We start from the raw sequence: 24799 nt of genomic DNA, 5'->3' as shown, positions 1-24799 counted from the left end.
CTTGGAGTTGCTCTTCTCAAGGAGTATCTTTGTGGCGTTCTCTGTATTTCCTGAATTTGAATGTTGGCCTGCCTTTCTAGATTGGGGAAGTTCTCCTGGCTAATATCCTGTATATTGTATTTTTGTTATTGGTTTGTAGGGTTTTAAAAAATACATTCTGGATAGAAATCCTGCATTATATATGCAGCTATGTTTAAATTTTGTTTATGGTATCTTTCATTGTTCACATGTTTTTAGTCTTTGGAAATATTAAACATATCTCCAAGATAACACTTAAAAAACTACTGTGTTTCTTCACATGCTGGTCTCTTCCACTAGGGAGTGAATTTCTTTAGAGCAGGAGCTGGGTTTTATTCATCTCCATAGCAACCAGAAAGGAGACTGGATTATTCGTAGGTTTTTAGTCAATACTGGTAGCATTGAATTGAGAACGCCTATAGCCGAAAGGGATGACATTGGCTCTTAGAATAAAGAAATGAGTAAAAAAAATGATGAGATTTCCTATTTTTATCATTTGTAGTGAAAATCTCATTCTGGCAGCCCAGGAACAGTCACTTTTCAATTTGTTCTTCCTGCTCTTGGCCTCAATCTCCAGCACAGAATTTCCCTCTTTCTACTTTTCTCCCAGAGTTTCTCTGAAAGGTCAGGCAACTTCGACATCTTCACTCAGGGCTAGAATTTTTACTGCGGTGGCTTTGAGGTTTAAAGCTGTCCAAACACCCTTCTTTCCCTCCTTACATCTTAGGAAAACACAAACAAAATAGTGAGGAGAACAGAGCTGAGCAAGAAAATCCAGCCAACTGAATCAGTATCCCACAAACTCTTATCAAATCCTTTGTAGGAAATACACAAAAGGAGCACAAAGCCTTCATGAAGCTCCATTCAGGGACACGGCTGAATAGATTCCCCAAAATGGGGAGGACCTTATATGATTAAACAGAGAAACTGTCATGTTTAAGACAACCTGGCTTCATTTTTTATCCCATGATATTACATAGTAGCTTCATCACAACTTTACCTAGCTAGGGGGAAAAAAGTGATCTACTCTTGTCATGCTGAAGAAACAGAGATTGGAGACAAAGTCAAGAAAATAGCCATGATTTCTGAAGTTTAAGATCTTTTTATTAATAAAAAAGTACAATAATTAAACTGAACAAGATTGCTTAGTCCCCAAGCACACACCCTGCATGGATGCCATAGTGGAGGGTCTCTGAAGTAGAACAGAGTAATCTCTAAGTGGCCATGCTAACAGAGGCAAATCTTGAGTATCTCCAGGTGCATAACAGACTTGTTTATGAGAGATTGCTCATGATTCTAGCCTCAAAGCCATGCCTCTGGAGCAAGAACTAGTATAAAATAGAGGAAAAACAAGGTGTTGCTCTAAAGCACTAAAATAATGGGGCACAAACATAAGAGTTACAGAGACTAAAGCTTAATATACTGTCTTATAATTTATTTAAACAAACTAACAATGACAAAAAATCCAACTGATCCTTTCACTGCAGGCTCCTTTCCCCAACACAAAAAAGAGAACCAGTTTCTGGCACTGCTCACCTGTGTGACTGCCTGTCAAAAAACAGGGATGGACACCACTAGGAACTCTCTTCCCCTTTTAATTCTGTGATACAATGAAAACAGCACGGCATACAGCATAGTTATAAAGTAATGTCCAACACAGCTACTTGTAGCGACTCTAGGAAAGGAAGGAGAGCTTTTAACAGTTAACAAAATAGTATCTCTTCCCCTGACCCCACCCCAACACCAGAAAAGGAAATGGAAATTAAAACCAGTGTTTGGAAAACAAAGAAATATCCTGCCACTGGTATAAATCCCATCCTCTTCCAACCCACTCCCACCCCCAACCACCCTACCCAACTTCCCTCCTCCTACCTATACTATTCAGAGTAAAGTAAGTTGGGAAAGAGAAAATATAAGTGGTGAAACTGAACTGGCCAAAGCTTAAAGGGCTCTGGAAAATTGCCTTTGTGCTTCTAAGAATGTGACATGGAATGTGGTCCAAGCAGAGTTACAAAGGGGGAAGAATACAGCTTCTGAAGCAATGAATTTTGCCTACCTCTTCTTTTAGGTCCTAATATATTTCAAGTATGGAAACAGATGATAATCGTATTGTTAGTAACAAAGAAGATATAGGGAAAGTGAAAGTAAGAGAATAAATAATATTGCTTCCAGTGGCCACTCTTTAATTATCCTTCTTACTCAAATTTATCTGTTTATCACCTAGGAAGCCTAATCTTCTCTTTTACATAGGGTAAATATAAGGTACTATAACTATCATTATAACAATGGTTATAATACTTGGTTGTTCACTTAAAGATCTTTCATCATTTTTGCCAAAATCAATTTATGAGAAGCCTCACAACATTCCTGTGAGGTAGATATTGAGATCCCCATTTTGCAAATGGATTAATTGAGGCACAGAGAGGTGATATGACTTGCCTAAGGTCAACCAAGTGAGACCTGGGAAAATACAGAAGAGAGGTAACTCAGGGTAGCATCACTGTTGTCAGAGAGCCATATTTAACAGTGAGAAAAGATAGTGCTATGTGTTTATTTAAATTTGGCCCACCCAGTTCCTTCTGTATCCATCCCTCTACAGTACCTCATACAAGAATTAGCAAACTGTGGAGCATCAGTAAGTTCCCTTGGCTTATTTAAGGTTAGGTACATTCTTGATGGTTTGGTTCATGAGAAAACTTTTTGGGGGCAGGATAGACCCCAGAATCTTGGAACTCAGATCACAGAAATCCCTAATTCCAGAATTTTGCAGACCACTTTGTTTCAAAGAGCTGTTGGAGTTCTAAAAATTTTACTATTTTTATGTACATACACACTGTGCTGTAGTTGATAAAGTTGTTTCCCATGGGTATACAGGTTAACAATTCAGATACTGCTATATGTGCACACTGAATTTGAAAAATTAAGTAAATAGATGACAGAGGTTGAGAGCCAGGTTTCTCAGTATTAGCATGGGAGGCTTCATGTAACTAACAGGAAGAAGCTAGAATGATTCACGTGGTAACAGGTTAGAGTTGAAAACATCAATATGAACTCATGTTTAGCTAAATAAAAATCTGCGTGATTACATATAGAAATATTTATAGAATGTGCATATACATAGGATAGTATACACACATATGTTTCCTTGCTGTTAGCTGAGACGCCCTAGAAGCAACAATAGCCCAGTAACAATGAACATACCTAATGCCCAGATATTGGTTTCTAATACAATTTTCCAGTAAAAGAAACCAGGACTTCTTGAAGAAATGGCTGATTATAGGAGTAGGCCACAAAATATACAAGATGAGCCTGGAACATCTTGCAGTGGCAGAAAGTAAGGACGTGCTAAAGAAAAATGATGGGGGTGTGTCAAAAGAACTTGAGAATCACCCAAAAGAGCTCCCAATGGCCAAAGCTGGAACAATTCGAGCAATAAAATAAAGTAGTAGTATTAGATTATAACTCGAAGTATAAAATAAATACCCATGAGTCCATGCTGATATAAATAAAGTATTGTATAAATAAATAAATGGGGGAGAAGAGACAATCTCCCTTAGAGAATAATTCCAAATAATTTATGTAAGATACGTGCTCTGAAGGGTGTGGCATATAACTTACCACTCCAGAAGCATGGGCTGCACATAGTGATTTCCTTTCAGAGAGTACAGTATGGAGGGGAGGAAAAAAGAGTACAGGGGAGAAACCTGACAACAACTATTTCAGCCAGGTGATCAAGGTTAAACAACAGTGATGAGTCATGTAAATACAGGCATACCTCGTTTTATTGTGCTTCACTTTATTGCACTTTGCTGATATTGCATTTTTTACAAATTAAAAGTTTGTGGCAACCCTGTGACCAACAAGTCTATTGGCACCATTTTTCCAACAGCATGTGCTCACTTCGTGTTTGTGCCAGTAACATGTTAGCAATAAAGTATTTTAAAATAAGGTATGTACATTGTTTTTTAGACATAATGCTATTGCACGTTTACCAGACTACAGGATAGTGTAAACATAAAATTTTATATGCACTGGGAAACCAAAAAATTTGTGTGACTTGCTTTATTGTAATATTTGCTTCATTGCAGTGATCTGGAACCAAATCTGCATTGTCTCCAAAGTATGCCTGTATGATGCGATGAAAATGGCACTTCTTCTCCGTGGTCCTACTTTCAAAAACTCATAACCTCAGTCTAATCATGAGAAAGACAACTGACAAATCCCAGTTGAGGAAAATCTCTCTCAAAACTGTCAAGGTCACTGAAAACAAGGAAAGTCTGAGAAACTGTCACAATCAAAAGGATCCTGAGGAGATATGACTACTAGATGTAATGTGGAATCCTGAACAAGATGCTGAAACAATTTCTTTTTTTTTTTTTGAGATCGAGTGTGTCGCTCTGTCACCCAGGCTGGAGTGAAGTGGCATGATCTCAGCTCACTGCAACCTCCGCCTCCCAGGTTCAAGCAATTCTCTTGCCTCAGCCTCTCAAGTAGCTGGGATTACAGGCACCCACCACTACGCCTGGCTAATTTTTTGTATTTTTAATAGAGACGTGGTTTCACCATGTTGTCCAGGCTGGTCTCGAACTCCTGACTTCGTGATCCGCCCGTCTTGGCCTCCCAAAGTGCTGGGATTACAGGTGTGAGCCACAGTGCCTGGCCGAAACAATTCTTTAAAAAGGATCTTAGGTAAAAACTAAAGAAACTTGAATAAAGTATGGACTTCAGTTAATAATATTAACATATGAATGTGTTTCATTAATTGTAACAAATATACCACATATTAATGTGAGATGTTAATAACAGGAGAAACTGGGTGTGGGGTAAATGAGACCTCTCTGTACTAGCTTCACATTTTTTCTGTAAAACTGAAAGTGTTTGAAAATAAAAAGTTTATTTTAAAAGAAGTTAATATCGAAAACCTTTGTCTTGCCCATAATGCACTCTGCCTAATCTACCCAATCAGTTCATACTCTTCACTCTCATAGTTTTTCCTAAATTTTACTATAATTATGAAGTTTATGTTCAACTGCTGATCATCAGATAGAGGAATTCTGCTGCAACAAATCCCAGAATATTATCCAATCCTATCGATGCCATAAGCAACTGTCCAGGCTAACAGTGCTTTGCTGTTGTAAACACAACAAATTCAACTGAACCCCAAATGCTATTCAAGAGAGATACATTTTAGTTCCTTTCCACCTCACTGTCTATCTAGCAAAGTTTTATGTGTTTTTGGTAAACTCTGTACTGTGCTATATTTGAATTACTGTACTCTATAAAATTCTGTTAATGAATCCTGAGACACTTGTTAGAGCATATATAAGTAATTGGAAAGCTTTTATCATTTTTTGTAGGGGAGAGGGAAATGAGAATAGGCTTAAAATTGCTTCTTTACTATAGGCAATTAACAAACATAAAGGCTGTCATTATGTTACAGAAACATTTTTAGATAAAGGCTCAGATGTCAGGGACCCCAATATTTGGGATCCTAATTTGATCAACCTAATTAGTTCAACAAGATATTTGATAACCTTTATTTATAAATAGATCATATGTCTCAATGCAAAAGATTCTGAGGTCTTAGGGGAGCAGTTCAGTTCTGAACTCTGAAAAAGGAGTATCAGGATCCAAATTTTGAAAAAAATGAGTAAGCTCGGGCTCTACTGTGAAATACTGCATCAACTACTGAATTATTAGCTTAAACTTATGTTAGTTCATCTTTACCAACCTGTCTTACAGCTACATTAGAGGTCCCCTTTAACAGACTGGCCCTAGATATCACCTAGTGCGTTAGCAATTATTATGCAAGTTTGGAACTTGTATACCCAAAATCAGGAAAAAGCCCTATCGAAATAACAATGATAACAGTAAAAACCCACATGTCATTTTGAAAACTACAGGCAGTTCTTGGATTTATGGAGAGTTCATGAGATAGACAGACATTGCAAGTTAAAATGAGGTAAATAAAATCTAGATATTATAGAAGTGTTAGAAGCGTGTGCCTAATGTTATACGGCAATGACAAGTACATTTTACTTGCTATTTAATCAGCTGTAAATGATTTTTGAGTTCTAAAGTTTTCCTGAAGAATAACATATAAAATTAGACAAATATTGCAACCAATCACATAAACTTTAATTTGGTTTAATAATGTGATCCTGGCCAGGTGTGGTGACTCACACCTGTGATCCCAGCACTTTGGGAGGCCGAGGTGGGGGGATCACTTGAGGTCAGGAGTTTGAGAACAGCCTGGCCAACATGGCGAAACCCCATCTCTACTAATAATACAAAACTTAGCTAGGTGTGGTGGCACGCACCTGTAATCCAAGCTATTTGGGAGGCTGAGGCAGGAGAATCACTTGATCCCAGGAGGCGGAGGTTGCAGTGAGCCAAGATTACGCCACTGCACTCCAGCCTGGGTGACAGAGTGAAACCGTCTCTCAAAAAATAAATAAATAAAATTATGTGATCCCCAGGAGAATAAGCGTGCAGGTGTACAAGGGCTCAAAGAAACATCTGGAGAAAAAATCTGACCCGTATTTGTCTCATCTGTAAAATATGAGGGATGGATAGGACTAGATGGTTAACGGGATCCCTTCTTGGTGCTAGAATTCTGCAATATAGTGAGAATGGACAGCCTCAGGAAGTAGTAACCTAAAGTATTCAAGCAGGGTTGAAAAGAAAAAGGTGTTCAATATAAAGACAATCTTTAAAAGAGAGGCTGAGTCTAAATTCAAGTGATGCAAAGCCCCCTCCCCCACCCCTGACCCCAGAAAGGAAATATGCCATGTGGAGGTAGATCTGTGGTCCAGGGCCAGGAACAGAGGATTTTGTACCCCAGGTAATATTATAAAACAATCTGATTGGGCAGCTAAATGAGTATATTATGCAATCTGCTATCAGCTAAAATAAATGGCTTAGGTTTTCATAGCAGTTGCAGAACATCAAATTGCTTTTTGTAGGTCAGTTTTCATGAAAAGCATCTATGTTTCATTTGAAACACAGGAATGAATGCCAATAATTCCATGAAGTGAACAACATTCCGTTTTTCCAACCCCTTACTTCTGTATAACATGCCCCTAGTGTGTGATTTCTCATCATGCAATATACTCAATTGCTTCTTTGTGTAAACGAAAAAATAAACAGTACAGCCAGCCCCTCAAGACACTGTCTCGACAGCCTGCCATTTGAATGAGGTTTGTGATTAACAGCACTTTTGATATCCTATCCAAGTAAAGGAACCCCTCTATTTGTTCTCAGGATCATCCTAGGTCTGTTTGTTCCTGTCACTGCCCAACCTACTCTCCTGGAACATTTTTCTCCTTACTTATATGTCTATGTGTGCTTTGAATATTTGTCCAAATTTAACCTAACAAATAATAATTGTGCAGCAAAATCTTTAATCCTGAAGGAGAAAGTGGAAAAGAAAAAAAAGAGGAGAAGGACAAGAACTCCTCATTCCCTTGATGAACTTAAGAAGCAGAAGCACCAGCACTGTCTGAAAACCAAACTTTAAGAAGAAATAGGATTAGATTTCTTAAAACGTTTTGAGTGTGGTATGGGACTCAGCTTATTCACTGGGAATGTGCCTCAAACTCAGAAACCAAATCCCTGTAAATCTTACCAATCAACTACATTGTTATGCTCTTTCCATTTAGGAAGTTAAAAAAGTCGTTTAGGACACTATCAAACCACTTTTAGGTACTTATTTAAAAAACATATGGATAAGAGTTCTAGAAAACAAGAGAAAAATTGGAAAGAATAAAGCAGCGTATGTTTGTTCACAGCCTTCAGTTTGATTCCTGTTTTGTTACTGTAGGAAAAATGTCCTATTTCAGAGCAGGGGGGGATGGGAAGGCAGCCATGGGTGCCACACTGGAATTCAACCCATGTGGAGGTTGAAAAAAATGGGTCTGGACAGTGGAGAAGTGAAGGTAGAATATGAAGAGCCCCACGGGAGACCAGCTCTCTTTTCCTCCAGTCTCCTCAACTTGGCTCAGTGGGCTGCTTCAACCCCATATGCAAGCTGAAGTCAAAGAGGAAAAAATTGTCCCAACCTCAGCACACGACCAGGAAAGATACCAGCGCAGCTTCTCTAGTGTGACCTGTGCGGCTCACATGGTGTCATGGCGACGGCGATGCAGGGACAGGTGGTCAGAACGAGAAAAGCTGCGGTTGCAGTCTGTGCACCGAAAAGGCTTGATGCCTGTGTGCTTGCGGAAATGGCGAGTGAGCTCATCTGAGCGAGCAAATTTCCAGGAGCAGCCATCCCAGGTGCATTTATAAGGCTTCTCTCCTAAAAAGGGAATGTGACAAAAAAAAGAGAATCAGAGAGAGGATGATCGGATACTAGAAAGATAATAGAATACATAACTCGTATCAAGGCTTTAGTGAAAAGGTTAGGCAATAACCTTGAAGGCATATGCCTGTAAATCTTTTAAGTTAATTAATTGATTGAGAAGCACTGTATAAATGTACAACATGATGTTTTGAGATGTATATACATTGTGGAATGGCTAAGTCGAGTTAATTAACATACATATTACCTATATACTTATCTTTTTTTGTGGTAAGAACACTTGAAATCTACTCTCTCATTGATTTTCAATAATACAATACATTGTTACCTACAGGAGTTCTAAAGAAAGTCCAAGATGTTAGAGTGGGAAGCACATAGCCTCTTGTTCAAACAGGTCTTTGTGTGATCCGGCTCTACTACAAAGTAGCTGTGTGATCTTACATAATCACTTCTCCCTGGCTTGGTCTCTGTTTTCTCATCTCTAAAGGATAAAAATATATCACAAAGTTGTTCAAAACATTTTCTTTTTTAAAGATAGCTAGCAACCAATACAACTGGGATCTAAACTCAGGTCTCTGGCACTTTATAATATCCGTTCCTCTAATATCTCCTACCAAACAGTCTAAAATAGAGCCATATGGTCCGGTGCGGTGGCTCACGCCTGTAATCCCAGCACTTTGAGAGGCCGAGGCGGACGGATCATGAGATCAGGAAATTGAGACCATCCTGGCTAACACGGTGAAACCCCGTCTCTACTAAAAATGCAAAAAATAAGCTGGGCTTCGTGGAGGGCGCCTGTAGTTCCAGCTACCCAGGAGGCTGAGGCAGGAGAATGGCATGAACCCGGGAAGCGGAGCTTGCAGTGAGCCGAGATTGCGCCACTGCACTCCAGCCTAGGAGAGAGCAAGACCCGTCTCAAATAAATAAATAAAATAAAATAAAATAATATAGAGCCATATATACACAGGATGAATGTGTGATTCACTGGAAAGGGCCCTCAGCTAAGGCTACAGGTCTTTAGTGTAAGGTTAGAAACTCAAGGGCATGTAATGGCATGGGGGGCAGTGTCAGGCCAAACTTTTTGAAATAGCTCCATGCCCAGAATCTTTGGGTTGTATTTGAATTATATATAGGATATGTATGCTCAAGATAGAAAGCTAAATGGAAAAAAAGTAGTATAAAAAAATTAACGCAGTATGACCCCATTATGGTATATAGATCACACACCATACATTTGTATACTCATAATAAAGCCAATATCAATACACTTAAATGTACATTATGAGAGAAACTGTTAACAGTGAATGACTTTGTGGAAAGTGAGGACCAGGGATGGTGGGAAGAGAACTTTTCATTTTTACTTTATACCCTTTTGTACTGTTTTAAATGCTTTAAAATCATAATGTTGTATCATATAATAAAAATTTTGAAAAAGGAAATAAGCTATATGAGCAACAATAAATATTAACTGTGGATAAGTCTGGGTTGTAGGATTAGGGTAATGTTTGCTTTCTTCTTAATACATTTTTCTGTTTCCCATCTTCTACAATGAGCATGTATTATTTTACAATCAGAAACAAACAATAATGCAGACACAAAAATGCATTGGTATTCTAACAGTCTCTTTCTCTCGGTCTTTTCCCCTTTACTCCCTGTAAATTACCTAGGGCATTTAATTTTATGCTGTTCTAAATTCTGGTGGCAATCTGGCTTGCATAAACTGTTTTCCAACTTACTACACACCACCTACCAACCCTCCCAAGTGTTTGCTAATTAACTGTATAGTGTTCACATAATGAGCAACAGAATGAAATCCAGTCTGAATCACAGCTTTGGACTATACCAAGGCAAACATTTCAAAGATTAAAGACATCAATTACTGATCATTTCAATATTCAGAAATAGCTGCATTAGCTGCTAAGAAGAATGAGATAAAGCTGGATGTAATGAGACAAAAAAGATGGCAAATGAAATGTTATCAAATCAAAAAAGATACTGAACAACCACACACACACATGCTCATGGAGAGTAGGATCTCATTTATGTTTCTAAATCTTGTGCCTGTCCTTCTCTGTCTCTCTCTCTCCAAGGAGGAAAGATCTGGAAGGCTATACAACAAATTGTTAACAGAGGGAAGAAAAATAGGATTTCAGGGGATGTTTAGAGTGTGTAAATTAAATTTTCACTTTTTGTTCTATGTGATTTTATAGCATCTCCACATCTCCCAATGGCTGCATTGCTATCTATACATTTTGTTGTGATCTCTCAAGAATGTCTTCTGAGAATTCCTATATACACCTCAACCAATTGAGGAAAATTTGACTTGTAAGGCAGTGACACCCTGTGGTGATCAGAGCTCATTTCCAGAACACACAAATTATTGTAAAGGAATTCAGCAGTGAGGCCCATTTTCCTATTTCAAAAGCATTTACCCTTGTATTATCACTGAACAAGCTCCTGTTTGTGCCAATGAACATCATACAACACAACTTGTAATCTCCATCAACTTATCATTTGAATTAAAGAACAAAGTATATATGCAGAGAAAGAATTCATAATATAAAGCATATATATTAACTATGTGACAAAGATAGTAAGTGTGACATGGCAGGTGCGGTGGCTCATGCCTGTAATCCGAGCACTTTGGGAGGCTGAGGCACATGGATCACTTGAGGTCAGGAGTTCGAGACCAGCCTGGCCAACATAGTGAAACCCTGTCTCTACTAAAAACACAAAAATTAGCCGGGTGTGGTGGTGCGCACCTGTAGTCCCGCTACTTGGGAGGCTGAGGCATGAGAATTGCTTGAACCCGGGAGGCAGAGGTTGCAGTGAGCTGAGATCACACCACTGCACTCCAGCCTGGGCGACAGATCAAGACTCTGTTTCAAAAAAAATAAGTAAGTGTGATATAAGTTCCAAGGCTAGTTAATAACCTCTGGGTTACTGTGAAGGCACAAATATGGAGGTATGGGCAGGTTTTAGATGAAGCAAGCAACCCAGGCAGCTGGTGGCAAGGTCTTGGCAAGGCAGTGCAGTGAATGGTACATATAGGGTCAGCTGTCTTGGAGCATGGAACATCCTTACAAGAGTATTATGAGATGATCCTTATTATAAAAGACAGATGAAAAACTTGGGATTATTTTTAAAAAGAGAATTTGGACTTAAGCATAAAAGGCAATGATATACCCAAGGGGGTGTGTGTGAGAGCAGTCTGTCCTAGGTGTGAGCAATAATGGGGATGCATTGACAATAGAGAACTTTAAAACAATAATAAAACAGACTAAAAGTTAGTCTAAAAGTTAGTCTGTTTAACTCAAGAATGACTTGGTCAAAGTTGTACATTAAAATTATTTACCCATGCTGTATAAGGTGGACTACAATGACTAGGAGCCTACTGGGGTAATCTATTTGTCTGGCATATAAAGCTCAAATTAATTTTTCATTGAATTGATGAAGGAATCAATAATAAATATAAGAATAAAACCTAAGGAGGTGACAGCGAGATTGGAATTGATAGAAAAACATTAATAAAACCTAGCATTTATTGAGTATTCACTATATGCTGGATACTATTTTAAGTATTTTACACTATTAAAATTCCAAGATTGGGAAATTTAGGTAAAGAGGGGCGAAGCAACTTTCAGCAGTGAGTAGCTGATTGAGATGTCAAATCAAGACACTAGTTTCACAATACATAGTCTTAGCCATTATGAATAAAAAGGCTATTCAAAATTAGAAAGAAATAATAGAACTTTAAAAACAAATAACTCAAGACATAAGAGAATATTAATGGCTCATGCCTATAATCCCAACCACTTTGGGAAGCTGAGGCGGGAGGATCACTTGAGTCCAGAAGTTCGAGACCAACCTGGGCAACATAGTGAGACCTCATTTCTACAAAAAAATAAACAAAATTAGCCAGGTGTGGTGGCATGTGCCTGTAGTCCCAGCTACTCCAGAGGTTAAGGTGAGAGAATTGCTTGAGCCTGGGAGAGCAAGGCTGCAGTGAGTCGAGATTGTGCTACTGCACTCCAGCATTGGAAACAGAGTGAGACTCTGACTTGGGGGAAAAAAAAGATAATGGTAAGAATCAATGATACATTTGGAGCCTGGGAAAATGGGTGATGCCATTGTAAATATACTAGGACTTGACAGTATGAACACAGTATGTTTAACAAGAACTGTTATATCTGTGTTTCCTGCTTTGTATGATTGCAAACTCAGGGGAGATGAAGTGCTGCACTGCATGCCTGGTGTTTGCAGATAAGCAAAGAGTCTTATGGCTCTCTGCTGGAAGAATATCTACCAAAGACAGAGATGGCACTCTCTAGGAGCCTTAACAATGAATCACAATCTTTGGAGGGCAATGAATCAGGCATTTCTGTAGCTGCCTCAGTCCCAGGGAACCTGTGGAATACTAGCAATAGAGAAAAGTATACCTAGGTTAGGTACAAATGTCTAATCCTATGGGGCTTTACCCATTTACTACCTGTATAACTATTGGCAAATTCTCTAGCTCTATAAATGGCACCTCCATTCACCCAGTCACCCAAAACAGAAACCTTAGAGTCACCAACATCCACTTAATCATCAATGTACCTCCTTCTCTCCATCTCCACTGGCAACATACTAGTTGAGCTGTCATCATTTTTTGCCTGGATTGCTTCATTAGCCTCTTAACTGATCTTCCCCCTTCCACTCTTGCACCTCAACGCTTTCTCCACCCACTGCTGCGCTCAATATGTCCTAGCTAAGCTGAACTAGTATCAGTTATTAGAACAAGGCAAGCTTATTCCCATCTCACTAGTTTTGTACTCTGCCTAGCCAAGAATAGTCTTTTGCCACGCTTTTTACATAGCTTGCTCCTTCTCATATGATCGTTATTCTCCCTACTTTAAAAAACTTCCTTAGTTACACTAAAAGTTCAGACTTCATCACTATGTATCATATCCATGTAACAGAACTGCACTTGTACCCTTTAAGCTTATACAATTGAAAAATAAATGGAGAAGAGGGGCAGAGCAAGGGGGCCAAATAGAATGTTCTACCAATCACGCCCCAACAAGAACACCAATTTCACAACTATCTACACAAAAAAGGACCTTCATAAGAATGAAAGTTGTAAACATGTACCCTAAAACTTAAAGTATAATAATAAAAAAAAAAGAACGAAAAATCAGATGACCACTCATAGTATCTGGTTTTAAGTTCATATTGTTAAAAGAAGCACTGAAAGAGGGTAGGAAAGAGTCTTGAATCACCAACACCACCCCTCACCCATCCTTCTGCAGTGCCTACATGGTGTGGAGAGAGAATCTGTGTGCTTCAGACAGGGATAGTACAGCACTTGTGAGACACTGCATTAAATTCAGTGCTGCCTTGTCACAGCAGAAAGCAGAACTATGCTGAACTCTGCTGACTCCCACCCATGGAGGGAATATTTAAACCAGTCAGAGCCAGACGGGAATCGCCCATCCCAGAAGTCAGAACTTGAATTCTGGGAAGACTCACCACTATGAGATAAAGTGCTCTGGGGCCTTGAATTAACTTGAAAGGCAGTATAGGCCACAAGGACTTCAAGTCTTAGGTGAGTCCTAGTGATGAACTGGGCTCAGAGCCAGTGGACTTGCGGGGAGCATATGATATATTAAGATATCAGCTGGATCAGATAAGACAGTGGTTGCACCACCCCTTCCCCAACCCTAGGATGCACAGCTCACAGCTTCAAAAGAGACCCCTTCCTTCCACTTGAGGAGAGGTGAGGGCAGAGTAAAAAGGACTTTGTTTTGCATCTTGGATACAAGCTTAGCCACAGTAGGATAGGGCATCATTCAGAGTCGTGAGGCTTCTTTTCCAGGACCTAGCTCATGGATGACATTTCTAGACACACCCTGGGCCACAGGGGAAGCTGTTGCCTTGAAGAGAAGAACCCAGTTCTGGCAGGACGCATCACCTACTGACTAAAGAGCCCTTGGTCCCCGAATAACCAGTAGCAAAACTTAGGTAGTACACCATGGGCCTAGGATGAGACTCTGAGACTTGCTGGCTTCAGATGAGACTCAGCACATTCCCAAGCTGTGATGGCTATGGGGAGACACTCCAGCTTAGGAAAGGTGGAAAGAAAAGTAAAGGGGACTTTGTCTTGCACCTTAGATACCAATTGGCCACAGAGGGATAGAGCACAAGCAGGATATTGGGGTCTCCAGTTCCAGGATTATGCTCTTGCATGGCATTTCTGGATCTGCCCAGGGCCAGAGGGGAGCCCACTGCCCTCAAGCGTGAGTCCCAGGCCAAGCAGCATTCACGATAAGCTGAATAAAGAGGCCTTGGGCCTTATGGGAACATCAGCAGTAGCCTGGAAGTACTCCCTGTAAGCCTATGGTAGTGGTAGCCAAGGGGTGAGGCTCCTCTGGCTGTGGAAAGTGAAGGGAAGACTGGGAAGAACTGTATCTCATGGTTTGAGTGCCAGTTCAGCCACAGTACAATAGAACACCAGGTGGACTTCTAAGGTTTTTGACTAGAGTTCCTGGCTTCCAGATGGCATCTCTGGACCTACCAAGGGCCTAGGAGAACTCACTGCCCTGAAGGAAAAGACATAAGTACGGCTTGCTTCACCAACGGGTGACTGTAGAGACCCAGGGCCTTGAGTGAACGTTGGCAATAGCCAGGTAGTGGTTACAGCGGTTCTTGGCTGAAATCCAGTGCTGTATTAGTTTAAGGCCTGACTCAGCACGTCCGAGTGGTGGTGGCCACAGGGATGCTTGTGTCAACCCACTCTCAGGTCTAGGTGGCTCAGAACAGAGAGAGAGACTGTTTGTCTGGGATAAAGTAAAAGAAAAGAACAAGAGTCTCTGCTTGGTAATCCAGAAAATTCTTCTGGATCTTATTCAAGAACATCAAAGTGGAACCTCTACAAGTCTGCAAGAACCATAGGGCTTCTGGGCTTGGGGTGTCCCCTAATGCAGGGATGGCTTAGATCACAACACCCAATCCCTTTGAATATGTGGAAAGACTTCCTGAGAAGGATGGATACAAACCAACCCAGACTGTGAAGACTATAATAAATACCTAACTCTTCAATGCCCAGACGCTAATGAATATCTACAAGCATCAAGACGATCCAGGAAAACATGACCAAACCAAATGAACCACATAAGGCACCAGGGACCAATCCTGGAGAGATATGTGACCATTCAGAAAGAGAATTCAAAATATGTTTTGAGGAGACTCAAAGAAATTCAAGATAATACAGAGAAGGAATTCAGAATCCCGTAAGTTAACAAAGCGATTGAAACAATTAAATAGAATAAAGCAGAAGAAAAAATTAGTGAGCTTGAAGACAGCCTATTTGAAAATGCATAGAGAGGAGACAAAAAAATAAAAAACAATGAAGCAACAACTATAGGATCTAGAAAATAGCCTCAAAAAGGCAAATGTAAGAGTTATTGGCCTTAAAGAGCAAGTAGATAAAGAGATAGGGGTAGAAATATTCAAAGGGATAATAACACAGAACTTCCCAACTTAGGGAAAGATATCAATATCCAAGTACAAGAAGGTTATAGAACACCAAGCAAATTTAACCCAAAGAAGACCACCTCAAAGCATTTAATAATTAAACTCCCAAAGGTCAAGGATAAAGAAAGGATCCTAAAAGAAGCAAGAGAAAAGAAAGAAATAACATACACTGGAGTTCCAATATCTTTGACGAGACTTTTTAGTAGAAACCTTAAAGGCCAGTAGAGAGTGGCATGACATATTTAAGATGCTGAAGGGAAAAAAACTTTTGCCCTAGAATAGTATATCTGGTGAAAATATCCTTCAAACATGAAGGAGAAATAAAGACTTTCCCAGATGAACAAAAGCTGAGGGATTTCATCAATACCATGCTCATCCTACAAGAAATGCTAAAGGGAGTACTTCAATCAGAAAGAAAAGGACATTAATGAGCAATAAGAAATCATCTGAAGGTACACAACTCACTGGTAATATTAAGGACAAGGAAAAACACAGAATCAGGAAGAAATCCAAAACCTGAACAGACTAACCAACAAGTAATGAGACAAAAGCCATAATTAAAACTCTCCCAGAAGGTGGAGGTTGCAGTGAGCTGAGATCATGCCACTGCACTCCAGCCTGGGCAACAGAGTGAGACTTGGTTTCGGGGGCGAGGTGCGGGGGCGGGGGGCAGGTCTCCCAGGAAGGAAAGCCCAGGACCTGATGGCTTCACTGTCGAATTCTAACAAATATTTAAAGATTAGCTCATATCAATTCTACTGAAACTATTTTGAAAAATAGAACAGGAAGAAATACTCCAAACTCATTCTATGAGGCCAGTATTACCCTGATACCAAAACCAGACAAAGACACATCAAAAAATGAAAACCATAGGCCAATATCACTGATGAATATTGATGCAAAAATCCTCAACAAAATACTAGCAACACATTAAAAAGATAATTCATCATGTCCAAATGGGATTTATCCCACAGATGTGGGGATGGTTCAGCATATGCAAATCAATTAATGTGATACATCATATCAACAGAATGAAAGATAAAAACCATTTGGTCATTTCAATTGATGCTGAAAAAGTATTTGATAAAATTCAACATCTTTTCATAATAAAAATCCTCAGAAGACTGGGTATAGGAGAAACATACTTCAACATAATAAAAGCCATTAATTACTGACCCATAAGTATCATACTAAATGGGGAAAAACTGAAATACTTTCCTCTAAGATTGGGAACATGACAAGGATGCCCAATTTCACCTTTATTCAACATGGTACAGGAAGTCCTACCTAGAGGAGTCAGATGAGAAAAGAATTAAAGGGCATCCAAATTGGAAAGGAAAAAGACAAATTATCCTTGTTTGCAGAAGATATAATCTTATATTTGAAAAAACCTAAAGCCTCCAGAAAAAGAGCTATTAGAATTGATTTAAAAAATTAGTAAAGTTATAGGATAAAAAACTGACATACAAAATCCAAAACATTTCTACATGCCAACAGATGAACATTCTGAAAAATAAATCAAGAAATAATCTCATTTACAATGGCTTCAAATAAAATGAAATACCTAGGAATTAACATAAACAAGAAAATAAATGATCTCTACAATATATACTATAAAACATTGATGATAGAAACTGAAGACAGAAATGAAAGAAAAGATATTCCATGTTCATGGATTGGAAGAATACATTTTGTTAAAATGTTTGTACTACTCAAAGCAATCTACAATTTTAATGCAATCTCTATCAAAATATTAACGACATTCCTCTGCATAAATAGAAAAAAAACCCCAAAATTTACATGGAACCACAAAAACCCAGAATAACCAAAGCTATCTTAAGCAAAAATAATAAAACTGAAGGAATCACATTATGTGACTTTACATTATACTACAGAGGTATAGTAATCAAAATAGTGTGCTGCTGGCATATAACAGACACACAGATCAGTGGAACAGAATAGAGAACCCAGAGATAAATCTATGCATTTATAGTGAACTCATTTTAGACACAGGTGCTGAGATCATACATTGGGGAATGGACTGTCTCTTCAATAAAGGGTGCTGGGAAAACTGGATATCACAGGTAAAAGAATAAACTAGAGCCCTATATCTCACCATATACAAACATCAAATCAAAATGGATTAAAGGCTTATGTCTAAGATATGAAACTATTACAAGAAAATATTGGGGAAACTCTCCAGGACATTGAACTGGGCAAAGATTTGTTGAGCAATACCCCACAAGCATAGGCAATAAAAGCAAAAATGGACAAATGGGGTGCCATAAAGTTAAAAAAATCTTCTGCACAGCAAAGGAAACAATCAACAAAGTGAAGAGACAACTCATAGAATGGGAGAAAATACCTGCAAACTACCCATCAACAAGGGATTCATAATCAGAACATACAAAGAGTTCAAAAAACTCTATAGGAGAAAAATCTAATAATCCAATTTAAAAATGGGCAAAAGAGCTGAAAAGACATTTATCAAAAGAAGATAAACAGGCATATGAAAAGGTGCTCAACATCACTGATAATCAGAGAAACGTAAATCAAAACTACAATGAGATAACATCTCACCTCAGTTAAAATGGCTTTTATCCAAAATACAGGTAATAACAAATGCTGGTGAGGATGTGGAAAAAAGGGAACCCTCATATACTGTTGGTGGGAATATAAATTAGTACAATCACTATAGAGAACAATTTGGAGGTTTCTCAGAAAACAAAGTAGAGCTATCATAAGATCCAGTAATCCCACTGCTGGTTATATAACCAAAAGAAAGGAAATCAGTATATCAATGAGATATCTGCACTCTCATGTTTATTGCATCAGTATTCACAATAGCCAGAATTTGGAAGTAACTGGTGTCCATCAACAGATGAATGGATAAAGAAAATGTGGTGCATATGGGCAAAAGAGCTAAAAAGACATTTATCACTCACCTGTTCATAGCCTCTGGGCAAAACAACTAGGGCTCTGGGTCCTTCTACACAAATTCTAACACAGCAAATGTAACATAGCAGATGTTTACAAGAAAGGAGGGCTTCCTCTTTGTCTAAGGTGTCTAAATCCCAATTCTGAGCTTGGAGACCACTATGGAGAAGGAGTCTCCAAGGCAAAGGTCACACATGGAGAATGAGATCCTATCATTTGCAACAATATGGATAAAACTGGAGGTCATTATGTTAAGTGAAATAAGCCAGGCACAAAATGACAAACTTCACATGTTGTCACTTATTTGTGGTAGCTAACAATTAAAATAATTGAACTTACATAGATAGAGGTAAAAGGATGGTTACCAGAGGCAGGGAAGGATGGTGGGATGTCAGTGGGTCGGGGGGCAGTGGGGATGGTTAATGGGTACAAAAAATAGAGAGAATGAATAAGGCCTACCATTTGATAGCACAACAGCTTCATTATAGTAAAAAAAAATCATTTAATTGTACATTTTAAAATAACTAAAAGAGTATAATTAGCTTGTTTGTAACACAAAGGATGCCCCATGCTTGAGGGGACAGATACACCCCTTTACTCTGGTTTGACTATTACACATTGCATTCCTGTATCAAAATATCTCATGTAACTCATAAATATATAAACCTACTACGTACCCACAAAATATGAGAATAAAATAAAAATAATTGTTCGTACTGATTAGGTTGTAAAGTGATAGCATTTGTGATACATTGGGTTAAAATATGTATTATTAAAAATTTTAAAAGAAAGAAAAGAAAACTCTACCAAGAAATTAAGTAGGGTCCCAATTCTGAGCTTGGAGACCACTATGGAGAAGGAGTCTCCAAGGCAAAGGGCACACATTGATAAATGACAAGCTGCATCTGGCTTCTAGGCAGGTTTCTTTGAATTCCTGGGGTTATAACAAATTTTTGAACTAGATGCCAACATTCAAAATCAAGGACATTTCACATAATAATCTGGATTTTTTTTTTTTTTTGCTTTTCTTTAACAATTAAATTTACTAATACAGTCATCCCTCAGTATCCATGGGGGATTGATTTCAGAGCCACCTACATTCCCAACCCCACCCATCGGGTGGATAACGAAATTCATGGATGCTTAAATCCCTGATATAAAATAACATAGCATTTGCATATAATCTATACACATTCTCTCCTATATTTTAAGTCATCTCTAGATGTACTTATGTTATCTAATACCATGTAAATGCTATGAAAGTAGTTGTTATACTGTATTTTAAAATTTGTATTTTTTTATTGTTGTATTGTTATTTTTGTTGTTTAAAAAATATTTTTGATTTGTGGTTGGTTGAATCCACGGATGTGGAACCTAAGATTATTGATGGCTGACTACATGGATTTGAGTGGCAGCTCTCCTTCTTCAGATCAGGTACGTGCTGTTCAGTTTGACAGCATCACTACCAGGTCTGCTTTATTTATTTATGTGCACCTTTTTTTTTAATGTGAACAAAGACACGTTAATGGTTAGTGGATTACAACCTGCTTTAATTTCACATAGTTTAAATTGTTCTTGTGCTTTTCCATGCTTAGTAAAACTTGTGAGACCCTGGTAGTAAGGAAGGGAGTAATGCCTTAATCTTTGCTTAAGTGTTGACTCCGCAATTGGAAAGACCCACAGGGCTCACTGGGAATGATGACTATTAAGACACCAGATTTAGTTTAGTGTTTTCCTAGGCCAGTTTTATAAAATCTGCCTTAGAGTAGGGACAAGAAATAGGGATAAAAACCATGAATGGAGCCTGTGCCCATGAGTATAAATGCATCAGTCTTTGTTTCAGGACTTCATTCTCTGTCTCTCAGAAATTTTCTCTCTCTCTCTCTCTGCCCCTCTCTCTCTCTCTCTCTCTCGTGTGTGTGTGTGTGTGTGTGTGTGTGCGTGTGTGTGTTGGGGGTGAGATGGGAGTGGGCAGACCTGTATGGATTCTGCGGTGAGCTTTCAGGTGAGAGCTTTTGGTGTACACTTTGCTGCATCCTGCAAAGTCACATTGGTGAATCCGTCTTCTCTTCAAGTCAAGCGACTCTTCTCCCTGCATTTGGGCCATTGCTGCTGGTCTGATCAAAGAAATAGAGATAAAGCCAAACAGTGACTTTAAAGTGAAGGCTAAAAAAATGAATTTACATTCATTGATGCCACATCATATCTGCTTTTAATTTACGTGAATTTAATGCTAGGTCCCCCCAAAAAGAAATAATTGGAATAGTAAAAACAATTCTGTCAACTAGGCCATTCTGCTCAGTAGGTACAGGTGCCTCAGTAGGTGCTCAGAGAAAGCATGGGAGATGGTAGTGTTTCCTTCAGTGGCTGTGTTCCCAAACAGTGTGAGCATTTCACTTCAATAAGTTTCATTTTCCTGCTTAAAGAAATTTGTTTTTCATACAACAGTTGTTGCTAAACACAAGCCAACTACTTCCAATTAGTTTCAATATTGAAAGACAAAGCTGTTTTAAACTTACAGAGAGAAACAGTACATAACTACACTTTATGGGAAATTTGAAGATTTTTCAAAAGAAAAATTGATGATCTACAGTTAGAACACAGCTCTACCATAACATGCATGTACATGCACATGTGTGCACACAAACTCATATACTTTCACTGGAAAGGCAGTCTCCCTATATTTCTTGTCCTCAAATTCTTACTCTTGTGTCTGATCATTAGTTCCACCTATACATATGTGCAAATGTACACACACACACACACACACATACACAAAGACAGACTTGAAGACAAAAAGTACTCACTCTTGCTGTAGTCCCTGCAGACTCTGCAAGGCTGAGGATCCACTCTCAATTGTACTCTCCTCACTGTCACTTGGAATTTCCAGTGGAGACATGGAGGTGGGGTCAACTTTCACTAAAAGCAAAGAAAGGGAGCAGTGTGAGCTGAAGATGTATATGCCTCTTTAATCATTTTCAGGATTCCCAGTTTGTCCCACCTTAAGAAGTGGCAGCAAGATAGAAAAATAAAGAAATAAAAAACAAGATGAAAGAAGTGTATTTGCATGGAAGGAAGAGAACAACATTTTATTTTTTTTTTTTGCATAGCAGGGAACAGAAATGCCTTTAAAGTAAGAGTAGTATGAAGAGTTCTGATACCACTATGAGTGGTATCAAATGAGAGTGTCTCTAGGATGTGGTCTAGGTATGATTCATCTTTCTATCTCCAGCTAGCAGGACACGGTCTTCTGAAAAGTTAGTTTCAACGTGTGTGTGTGTGTGTTGAATTGAACTCACTGAATAGCTCCTGGCTGTCCTAAAATCAAATTCTAGGATTAGTCCAGATGTGAGAACATCCACCTTGGCCTTTGTGCTCCTAAACAGAAATAAGTCAATGAGATGAAATGTATACCTACCACCTAGTAGGTGCTTGATACAACCTTCCTTTCCACCTATGTTGGGAGAAGCTGTCAAATATTCCTTATTATCAACCCCTGATGCTTCTAATTCCTAAAAACTCAATCAGGTGGTCAACAGTCTCCTAGATCCAGTGAAACCTTCAAAATTTCTACAGAGAAGAAACTTGGGGGTGGTGATAAGGTGGGGAACAAGTATTTGGTTAAAAGAGTTGTCTCTATACTTTGCATATCATTCACTAAAAAGTTTTAAGCATGTATCTTGAGGTGTGCATGTTTGTGCATGTATGTGATATACATGTATCGGTATCCTACAATTTTGTATACATTATAAGAAAGCAAACAAAAAGTAGTATGTCATCTCACTTAAGTTAGAGTGACTATTATCGAAAAGACAAAAGACAGTAAGTGCTGGTGAGTATGTGGAGAAAAGGGAACACTTACACACTGTTGATGGGAATGTAAACTAGTTATAGCCTTTACGGAAAATAGTATGGAGGTTCCTCAAAAACTTAAAATTAGAACTACCGTATGATCTGGCAATCTCCCTTCTGGGTATCTATCCAAAGGAAATAAAATCACATGCCCAAAAGATATCTACATCCCTGTTTAGTGCAGCATTATTCACAACAGCCAAGATGTGGAACCAACCTAAAATATCTATCAACAAATGAATGAATAAATGAAATGTGACATATATATATACAATATAATATTGTTCAGTTATAACAAAGAATAAAATCCTGCCATTTGTGAGAGCATAGATGAACCTGGAGGACATTAAGTGAAATATGCCAGGCACAGAAGGACAAATAGTGCATGATCTCACTCATATGTGGAATCTAAAAAAGTTAATCTCATGCAAGTAGAGTAGAATGGTAGTTACCAGAGGCTGGGGTGGCTAGTGGGGAGGGGGATGGGGAGATACTGGTCAAAGGATACATAATTGTAGCTAGATAGGAGGAATACATTTCAAGAGATCTATTGTATAGCAAGGCAAGTATAGTTAATGATGATACATTTTATTTATTAAAACTGTAAAGAGAATGGACATTAAGTGCTCTCACCACAAAAATAATAATGAGGTAATGCATTTATTATTTAGCTAGATTTAACCATTCCACAATGCATATGTACTTCAAAACATCATGCTATAGATGATTAAAACATACAGTATTACCTGTCAATTTTTAAGGGTAAGAAAATACAAATTTTGATACTTTCTTCTTGCACTCCAATTGTTTTATATGTGCCCCCTAAGGTTTAGTAAGCCCCCCATTTTGGATACTGATGTGGTTTGGCTGTGCCCCCACCCAAATCTCAACTTGAATTGTATCTCTCAGAATTTCCACACATTGTGGGAGGGACCCAGGAGGAGTTAATTGAATCATGGTGGCCAGTTTTCCCCTGCTATTCTCATGATAGTGAATAAGTCTCATGAGATCTGATGGGTTTATCAGGGCTTTCCGCTATTCTTTCTTCCTTTTCTCTTGCTGCCACCATGTAAGAAGTGCCTTTTGCCTCCCACCATGATTCTGAGGCCTCCCCAGCTATGTGGAACTGTAAGTCCAATTAAACCTCTTTTTCTTCCCAGTCTCGAGTATGTCTTTATCAGCAGCATGAAAACAAACTAATACAGACACCACTGGGCCAATGCCCTTAGCTTGGAACCACATTGAGCACATTTAAAATTTATCCTGTTTATTTAGAGTGGCTCTGATGGACTGATGATATTATGGGGACTATTCAAAGCTCCTTCAAACCATCCTTTGATGTTACCACTGCCTTTATCTCAGCAAACTCTCACACGAGGAATTTTATTTCCTTTTTTGTTTGTTTCCTTTTTTTGGTTTGTTTGTTTGGCTCTCCCTTCATATATGGAATGGATATCACATCTCAAAATAAGATTATGAACACTTATCATTACCACAATTAACCACTAGTCAATAATAATATTTGTATTCAGAAGACCAGTGCAGAGTCTCAGCAACTTGATGCTTAGTAGTATGTTGTTTTTCAGCCTCCTACATTTAGTACAGGGCATCAAATTTCAAGGGTAGATACTCTTTTACAGTAAGCTGAAATCTGCTTCCTAGTCATTTCCACCCCTTGGCCTTTCCGATTTATGCAAAACATTATCAGCCTGCTTTAGAGGCCACATAATTTTCCTTGATCATTCCTGATTACAAACTAAAACAGATATACCTCTGGGAGGAAAACTAGTGGTTGGGGGATAGTGGTGGAAGAGAGAATTAATTTATACCTTTCTGAATTCTGAACTTATTTTAAAAATAAAATAAAATCGAAGATTATAGCATTTGAATTCTCTCTTGGACAAATTTTCAAGTTTGTTTGTTCATCAAATTATCTGTTGCAAGACAACTACTAGCACTGTGTTAAGTTCTCTGGAGGCATACATAAAAAAATTAAGATAGAGTATTATTTTTCAGGAATTTACAATTCAGTTGTGAATAATGCCCAGACTCTTGTGATACAGGCAAATAAATAAGTAAAATGGAAAGTGATAGATGCCAAATGAGGAAGAACACAGGGAAGATGACAATATTTCAATTACTTCTTTTGTAGGGAAGAGAAAAGGGAAAGTATTG

General features: G+C 38.5%; 1 protein-coding gene across 7 annotated transcripts in view; it reads right to left on the bottom strand.

Moving 5' to 3' along the window:
- Window positions 1–1105: 1105 nt before the first annotated feature.
- KLF8 (KLF transcription factor 8) overlaps window positions 1106–24799 on the bottom strand; it is a 57695-nt gene continuing 34001 nt past the window's right edge. For 5 of the 7 annotated variants that reach the window (XM_055376925.2, XM_055376926.2, XM_063703019.1 and 2 more), the window contains 3 exons: window positions 21580–21691; window positions 20750–20889; window positions 6447–8317 (listed from right to left, as the gene is read on the bottom strand). In XM_055376925.2, the coding sequence (XP_055232900.1) occupies window positions 8136–8317; window positions 20750–20889; window positions 21580–21691 (434 nt within the window). In that variant the 3' untranslated portion in view covers window positions 6447–8135. Of the gene's footprint in view, window positions 4416–6446; window positions 8318–20749; window positions 20890–21579; window positions 21692–24799 lie in introns of those variants that run through there. The other 2 variants (XR_010132521.1, XR_010132522.1) reach the window with 2 other exon arrangements.

Source organism: Gorilla gorilla, chromosome X (genome assembly GCF_029281585.2).
Source record: "Gorilla gorilla gorilla isolate KB3781 chromosome X, NHGRI_mGorGor1-v2.1_pri, whole genome shotgun sequence".
Taxonomy (NCBI): domain Eukaryota; kingdom Metazoa; phylum Chordata; class Mammalia; order Primates; family Hominidae; genus Gorilla; species Gorilla gorilla.
The sequence above is the reverse complement of the archived record's forward strand: the minus strand, read 5'-3'. Positions and strand labels throughout refer to the sequence as shown.